The sequence below is a fragment of the Lactuca saligna genome, chromosome 6 (assembly GCF_052625555.1).
Source record: "Lactuca saligna cultivar CGN05327 chromosome 6, ASM5262555v1, whole genome shotgun sequence".
Lineage (NCBI taxonomy): Eukaryota > Viridiplantae > Streptophyta > Magnoliopsida > Asterales > Asteraceae > Lactuca > Lactuca saligna.
This window is the reverse complement of record NC_136422.1, coordinates 17,663,058-17,671,994: the sequence shown is the minus strand read 5'-3', so window position 1 is coordinate 17,671,994 and position 8,937 is coordinate 17,663,058. Positions and strand designations below refer to the sequence as shown.

The 8,937-nt window shown below is 34.8% G+C and overlaps 1 protein-coding gene across 1 annotated transcript; it reads right to left on the bottom strand.

Moving 5' to 3' along the window:
* Positions 1-820: 820 nt before the first annotated feature.
* LOC145001952 (Long-chain fatty alcohol dehydrogenase family protein) lies at positions 821-8,578 on the bottom strand. Its single transcript, XM_078961278.1, has 3 exons — positions 8,034-8,578; positions 7,679-7,948; positions 821-2,754 (listed from the first exon to the last, which is right to left on the bottom strand). The coding sequence occupies exons 1-3, from the start codon at positions 8,238-8,240 to the stop codon at positions 1,111-1,113; spliced, it is 2,121 nt and encodes a 706-aa protein (XP_078817404.1). The 5' UTR covers positions 8,241-8,578; the 3' UTR covers positions 821-1,110.
* Positions 8,579-8,937: the final 359 nt, after the last annotated feature.

Here is an 8,937-nt window from a genome sequence, read left to right as displayed (position 1 = left end):
AAGCCCATGAATTATAGGTCTAGTGTTGGAGCCCTCAGCCCAATATGTAGAGCATGGTCTACCTAATTAGTCCGTTTATTAAAGATTTTATAAAGTTGTATCTTTATTTAGAAAATCCAGTTGAAAATAAAAGAAGTTTGATTGAATCAATCGGACACGAAGAAAAGTCTTATTTTGAAATGCACTTAATACTGAGGGCGATTAATTTATTTATTTTGTATGTTCCATAAAACTATAACCTTTTTTTTTACTGAAAAAAAGAAAAAAAAAAAAAGGAAAAAGACGTCAGGGAAATTAAAGTGGTGTGATTGGAATTTTCTAAAAAATATGGTATCGTATAGAGAATAACATAGTGAGATGATACAAAATTAATATGAAGAGTGTGACCTATACCCAAAGACTAATAAGCTATAAAAAAATCTCTACTCTAAATGCTAACATAGAGTACGAATTATTTACAATGTTATTCACATTTTATGAAAATACTGCTCATAAAATAGTTTTGCAGAATTAAGTAAAATTTCAAAATCTATTTTATGAACGGAATATGTATTTTATAATTTCGAAAAGTTGGCCCCCCTATGCAGTCCTTCTGTTTTAGTCCTTTTAATGGTTTAACTTAACCCAGGTTAAAAGCTATAACCATCATTTGGTTTTAAGTCTCCTCGTAATCTTTAGTGGTAGCATGTTTCTCAACTTATGTGACTAATTTTAAATTGAATGACAATACTCATTCTAAAATAAATGTAAAAGTTACTTTTAAGTTTGTTTAGAGGAAATTCATCATTTTCTTTTAGGTAAACTTCCAACAGCAATTAACTGTTTTAACACGTTATATAACATGCTTAGAGAGTATTGTCGTAATAGATTTATTTGCCGACGAACTCTTATTATACATTTTATATCCAAATCACATTATTTTAGCATTTAATCACAAACCAAACTGTTAAACTTTATTTAACATAGGGTATCCCGTATCCTTCATTCTTCTAAGAGATTCAGAACAGACTGAGTGGTGCAATAAGCAATAGCCTGGACTGTGACCATTGGATTCACACCCAATGCTGTTGGGAAAACGCTCGTGTCGGCAACATATAGCCTTTCCACCTCCTATGTCTCTCCCATCGGATTCACAGCAGACCCTTTTGCTTCAACACCCATTCGACAACTCCCCATTTGATGTGCCGAACATAGAGGTGTTGATAGATCACTTAACACCCTTGAGCTTTCCTCTCTCACAAACCTTTCAAACTCATGATAACTCGCATTCTTGACATGTATTGTTCTCCCTTTGTTGTGTTGGGTTCCTACCTCTTCTGCTCCAGCAGCTGCAAGAATCCTTAGTGATTTCTCTAGTCCTCTCTTCAGCTTCTCTTCGTCTGTGATGTCCATCTGGTAAGTAATCGAAGTCTTCGGTCCTATTTCCCCAGAACCCTTGTCTCTTGCCAGTGCAAATATATGGGCTGTTCTTGAGAACTTAGATATCCGTGTCTTGAAGTCCCAACCTGAAACCCAAGGCATTAGTGCTGAGAACATACCAGGATGTAATGATGGTGTTTGTATGATAGCACCATATCCTGACCCCTTGAAGTCTGCAACCACGGTGGACATGACACTCATTATTCCTCCTTCGTAGCTCTTTTTTTCAACTTCCGGCCACCTCTCTGAAGGGAAGTGACCCCATGCCATTACCACAGGATGAATATGTAAGTTCTTGCCAATGTTGGGATTCTTCAACCCACTTCTCTTAAGAAGTTGTGGGGTACACATAGCCCCACATGCGACAATGGTTACTTTTGACTCAGCCAAACAAATTTCTCTAGATCCGTCTTGGTTTAGGAACTCGAAGATGACCCCTTTGGCTGTGCTCCTATCCCTTCCTTTCTTTTGATCATGCACAACTTTTAGAGCCTCACATCCTGGTAGAATTGCACCATTTCCAGATTCCACCAAGTCCACGAGCCATGTCTCAGAGGTACCTTTCTTTCTTCCATCTTTGCAGCCAAAGCAGCACCACCCACAATAGTGATTGGGTGGTGAATTTCTAGGGATATTATTTATTGGATAACCTAATTCCTCGCATCCTTTCCTTAAAACCATGTTATTGAATCCTTCGTCTTTCACTTTAGATTGAACACCCATCCTCTCGCACACAACACTCATGGCTTCTTCATATAGTCTACTTTGAAACAACTCTAACTCATAACATTCCGACCATTCTTTAAGTACATGTTCTGGGGTTTTGATCGATGCCGACCAGTTAATCGATGAGCCTCCACCTACTGTGGAGCCAGCAAGTATCACAGCTTCCATGTTGCTTGTAGCTAACAATCCTTTTCCAAGGTACATCTCTTCCATGGATGGTCCTTCAAGAAGAGAAAGATTACTTCTTGCATTATAGTTCCCTTTCTCCAATACAAGAACTTTGTAGCCGGCTTTAGACAAAATGCTGGCAACTACACCACCGCCAGAGCCCGAGCCAACTACTACTGCATCACATTTGATGATCATTGATGGAAGTTTGGGATTCTTGTAGAATTTGGTTGGGTGACGGGGAACTGAGATGCCTAGTCTCGATCTCTGCAGGGCTTCTGCAACGACTCGTATGGGTTTATTCAGGTAGATAACGCCTTTGTAAAGCGGGCTAAAAATGCTTTCTGTGTTGAGATTATGATGGATGGGTTGAATCAAATCAGGATCACGTCCACAATAATTTATGGCTTTCCAAGAGGGGTTTTCATTCTTTTCATTTACCTGCAAATAGTATAAATAATTCAAAGATGGTGTTAAAGAATTAAAAATAGATCAGACAAAGTTTATTTTGTGTGGCTTATGTCTGAATTTATTTTGGCGTTTATATAAGTCATTCTAAATTTATTTTGATACCGTTTGACCTCGTTTTTAGCAAAAACTATTCATTCGGAGTTGTCAAAATACAAAAAAATCTTTTCTATTTTTTCTACTAAACAAAACTTAATTATGCCATTTGTCTTTATTTTACCATGTTACATTTCTACGTGTCATACTTCTAAATAATTCTCATAATTTTCAAAAATTATATAAAAATTTAGAAATATTAATTGTAATTAATTAGTTAATTTTAATGCTTAAATTATATCAAAAAACCAAAATTATTATTTGGAAATCACAATCAAATTCCACTTATTTTGGTAACAATATCAAATCCGATTCAATTTTTGAAACACAAATTTTATCCTATTTTGATAATGATATTTTGGTTTACAACTAAATAAATCTATCTCTACCTTTCCTAATAAACAAAACTCAATTATGCCATATGTCCTTATTTTACCATGCTACATTGCACGTGTCATACTTCTAAATAATTCTTATAATTTCCAAAAAAATATATAAAAATCCGGAAATATTAATTGGATTGCCCAAATTATATCAAAAAATCTGGAGTTATTATTTTGAAAACTACAATCAAATTTCATTTATTTTGGTAACAATATCAAATCTGGTTCAATTTTTGAAACACAAACTATATCCTATTTTGATAATGATAATTTGGTTTGTAGCTTAATAAATTATATAAAAGTAATTCAAAATGCTGAAGCATACAAATTGAAAATGGTTTGTTCTTTTTTTTAGGCTTAGGAACAGATTAATGCATAATAACTTTTATTTCAATTAGGCGATATGAATAGATGACAAAATAATAGTATAATATTATTTATTTTAATTATAAAACCACGGAGTTGATACAACAAGTGTCCGGGAGACTACGAACCGTGCAGAGCAGACAAAAGAGTTATGCTGACTGGCATCGTTCTGATCTTGAGTTTCAAGTTGGAGATTTCGTGGTGCTAAAGGTGTCACCATAGAAAAGTGTCATCTAGTTCCGGTAACGGGGCAAGTTGGGGCCCATATACATTAGTCATTTCAACATTATTATCTGGGTGGGCAAGGTTGTTTATCGGTTAGATCTTCATGTGGAGCTTAGTCAGATCCACAACACTTTTCAAGTTTCTCAAATGCGAAAGTGTTTAGTTGATGATTCCGCAATGATACATTTGGATGTCATTTAAGTTGATGAGCGTTTAAATTATATAGGATAACTGATTGTCAGTTTCGACAGGAAGATGAAAACCTTGCACAACTATGTAGTGGGTTTGTTTAAGGTGCAATGGTAGCACCGGAAGGGTTCCAAATAGACTTAGGAACCCCGGGAGGAGACGATAGTGTAGTATCCCGATCTATTTGCAATAACGGATTTCTAGGACAAATCAAGTGGGGGAGAGTTGTAACACTTGATTTTTAGGTATAAATTTCGGTGCTTAAATCTTGTGGAAGTTGGTGGCACGATGTGTTAGGGAAGATCATGACAACGTGGCAACCACTTTTGGTTCGCAGGCATTTTAAGAAGCCACAACGTGGTAACGTTCTAGGCTTTAACCCTATTTTTTAGGGCTTAAGGCCCTATTTAAAGGATCTGATGGCTAGGGTTTGCACACCCTCAACCTCCATCACTCCTCATTGTGCTTAGATCAAAACCATAGCCTCCTTTCAAGCTCTTGAGCTCATTTTGGGTGATTTAGTAACCTTTAAAGAAGAAGAAGAAGATTGATAGTGCAAGGACCCAACAAGCATATAATCTCTACCGTTGTGATCACTTTCTGGACCATTGTAAATGTTAGGAAAAAAATGATACTTGTCAAGACTCTGAACAAATCGGATGCCATTTGTCAAGCTCTGATGACCCTTGATAGGAAGTAATGAAAATAACATATGAAACCAAAAGCGCAAAAGACACAATATTTACGTGGTTCGGTCAAGGTAACCTACGTCCATGGATAGAAGGGGAGTATTCTTTATTCACAAAGTTCTCAAACATAGATTACAAGTACAACCAATAAATATTCATCCTACTCACTGAGGATACAAAAGAGACTTCAAATGACTTAGCATACATCCCTGTTTATACTGAAATGATCAGACCTTAAACCCTACTGGGTCAAAACCATTGGCCCATAAGCCCGTGAAGGGTGCCAACCAATCACAGTCCACCATGTATAGCTTCTAGAACATTTATATATGACATACAACACATAAGCATCAACAATGCACATGATGAAGCACCATGAGCCATATTGGAGCATCATGATGAACATATGGCGCATCATGAACACTAATGGACCAACATACATCATGGTGGCACAACATGGTGTATTCCTTGAGCATCACCAACTTCTAAGCAACCTTGAACAATCTTCAGTGTCATAGAGGACTTCATAGAATACGTGGCTCATCATGGATAACATGCTTCATCAAGGAACCAAAATGTACATCTTGCATGATGATGACCCATCTTGTGCAAGGATGGCACAAGATCCTTCAAGCTTGGTGCAACTTCCTTCTAAGTGGTGCAACTTCCTTCCAACGAGGCACAAGATCCTCCAGGTTCGCGCAACTTCTTCTACTTTGGCTCAGCATCTGCCAGAGTGGCGCAACATAATCCAAAATGGCGCAACATGATCCAAAGTGGTGCTACATGTATGTAAATGGAGAAACATGCTTGCCTAATATCGTAAAATGCTTTCTAGTTAGGCCAACACCAAATCAAATGGTGTAATGGTGCATCAAGTTGCTACATTCCACTCTTAAGTACTTTAAACCTCTTCTAGGTGCTCTAAACCCCCTTCTAGATTATCAGTTCCTTTGGCACTTGATCCATTCCTTTGTCAGATGTCCATTCACTTTTCAAATGATATGTTCCTTTGTTAGATGCTCCATGAACCCCAAGTGCTCCATTGAATTCCAAGTGATCCATTGAACTTAAATGCTCCATGAGAATGCTCTAAATGCTAAACTCACATTTAAAAATTTCCACCTTGACTTGAACATTCTCTGAACTCCACCTTAAACAAGAACTTCGTCTTCCTTCCTGCCATCAAGCCCCGAAGGGTCTTACCACCTACGAACATCAACCAAGTCTAAACATAGCTTAAACTTTTCTCTTACAATGTCCTTTTCACCATGTCTTCTAGATTATCCTTGGCTCCATACTTTTGAATGCATAACCTATCATTATAACTTGATAGGTTTCTCTACCATCAAAAGAAGACTCTAAACGAAACCAACCACCAATGATCTTCTTATCTCCAGATCACTTGCATGGTCCGCTTCTATCAATCTAATCAAGTTCGTATTATGTACCTATGTCTCACAAATATAATGGTCTCAATATATAGGTAGGTTCAATTGAGAAAATAAAAAATGTTGAAAATTAAGAAAGCATTTTCAGCCAATAATTTCTTTTATGCCGCAAAACGCTCTGTTGTACCGGACGACGGAAGATAAGTAATATTCATATATGAATATAAATATAAATATATTCATATATGAATACACCACCAACCACCACCACCATCACCACCAACCGCCACCAACAATCGCCACCTCCGCCACCACCCGCCGCCGTCATATTCATATATGAATAATCACTTCTTCTATATGTGTTTATATATGAATACACGTATTCATATATGAATACACATATTCATATATGAATACATTTATTCATACGTATTCATAAATAAGTATGATCTGTTCCATCGGCATAGTACGCTGGAACGCTAAAGCGGCAGATTCGAAATGAGTAGCTTAGATTTATTTCCTCGTTATCAACATTTTTTTTTCTCAATTGAACCCTCTTTTATATATATATATATATATATATATATATATATATATATATATATATATATATATATCCTTGTACACATTTAAAACTGTAACAATAAATAAAAAGGAAAAAATAAAATATATTTGTTCTTTAATAAATGATTTGAACAACCTACCACATCATTAGGAATATCAACAAATTCCAAAGTACAACTTTGTGGGGAGAGGAAGGAACGACCATTAAAAACACCATGCACCAGAAATGATATATTGTCTTTTCTAAGAAGAAATCTATATATATATATATATATATATATATATATATATATATATATATATATATATATATATATATATATATATATAGATTATTTTATTTGGTTCTTATTCCAATATGAGACAATATATATCTTTGTGATCTTTAATACGACTTGTGTGTCTACAAGTATTTATATGATGTAATTTTAGTAATTGTTAATAACAGATAATTTAGTATACAAAATTTGTTATAATTCATAAGTTTTTAAATATTTTATTATACTAAACAAAAAGTAAATTTAATTCTAAACAGTTGATAACTATAATTACATATGACTTTCGGTCCCTGATGGCTCATACAAGTAGCAACCGATCTCTGGACGGATGCATGGAAAAATATGCCTTGTTTAGTAATTAACGATTAAACCAGCAACAGGAATATGTGCGTTTTTAATCCATGTTTGGTGATAAAAAGGTTGTGCATGCTTAGACCCTATATATTAGGTATGTTCGTTTTACAACGACGGTTAGGTTGATATGTCAAACACCATAAGTTTAATTATATACCGTATTAGAAAGTGAGATATAAGTATTTTCTATTTCGTAACTAAAAATGTTAGTTAGTTAATGCATGTTGATACATTTTATATTCAAAATTTTATTAAAATACTTGAAAAGTCTAAAAATACGGCACCTTTTATTGTTTGACATCCTAAGTTATCATATCACATCATAAGTAAATTTGAGATTAATTTGAAGAAAAGGGACTTGCCTGAGTGAAGAAAGCCAATGGAACGACGAATTTGAGGGCACGGAAAAACATTCTCAGGAGAAAAAAGTAGCTGAGAGACCATGAATACAATATTTTTTCTCTTTTCTTGGTTGAAACCCTAGAGAATTTTTGTATGTAAGGAAAGTTATTTGACAAACTTTCCCTTCCGCAAAGAATCAACGTTCCGATTGCTGTTGATAAGAACCATAAGGTCAACCGAATCAAGATTTGCTTCGGGTGCTCTGTCTTCAATAGCATCATCATCGCAACCTACGATTGTCATAAAACAACATTAGCAAAATTTACTAAACTAATTGAATTATCGTAATTCATAAAGAGATTATTAGAAGTTCACTTGATTTGGAGTTCCAGTCATGGAAGCTGAAGTCTGGTAAAGTTTGACAAGTGAATCATCAACATGATCTTTAGAAACTTTAATTGATGGTAATAATGTGTCACATAATGCAACCAAAGACTCCATTTGTCGAGAAGAGAGTGGACATGCATAGTTATAACTATGTTCGTTACATCTCTTCTCGTTTTTTAAAGGAGATCCCGACATACTAGTCCTCAATATATTCTTTCTTTTCTAAATCACCAGCTTTTCCCCAACACTTCTCATCGACACCCCCTATTCTGTTGCATCGTGTAAAGTTGGCGTTGTAAGTAAAATTTCCTGAAGCTTGCTGTATATTAAGTTACACACTCACCGACTCAAAAAGGCTGACATAAATAAAATAGACAAGAATGTAGAAAGAGAGATTTGAAGGAAGTAGGATTTGTAGGAAGTTGAAAGAAGAGGTATTTAATATGAAAGGTAGAAGGGTAAGAGAGTCATGGCCTCATGGGTGGACCGATGGATAAGGGAGAGAGGGGCACCACTTTCCACAAGGCTCAAGTCCGGTCGTCTTTGATTGGAATACGTTGCAAACCCCTTTCAAGCTTCTTGTAAATCCTTTCAATATCAAAGCTAAATTTGAAAGTACAGTTGCAACTCCATATAGACAAAAATGGCCCACATAATATCACAGTATCTTATTTATTTATTAGATATTTATTTATTATTAGAAATATATTTATAAAATTTAGTAAACTTTTCATTCTAAAGATTTATAATTATTAATTAATTATTTTAAATAAATTATCAATTAAGAGATATATCAAAACATTAAAATTATTATAATGTTAAATTTAACATATATTTAGAAAAAGTAAATTTGAATTTTAAAATGATCTACCAAATATATATCAACGACATG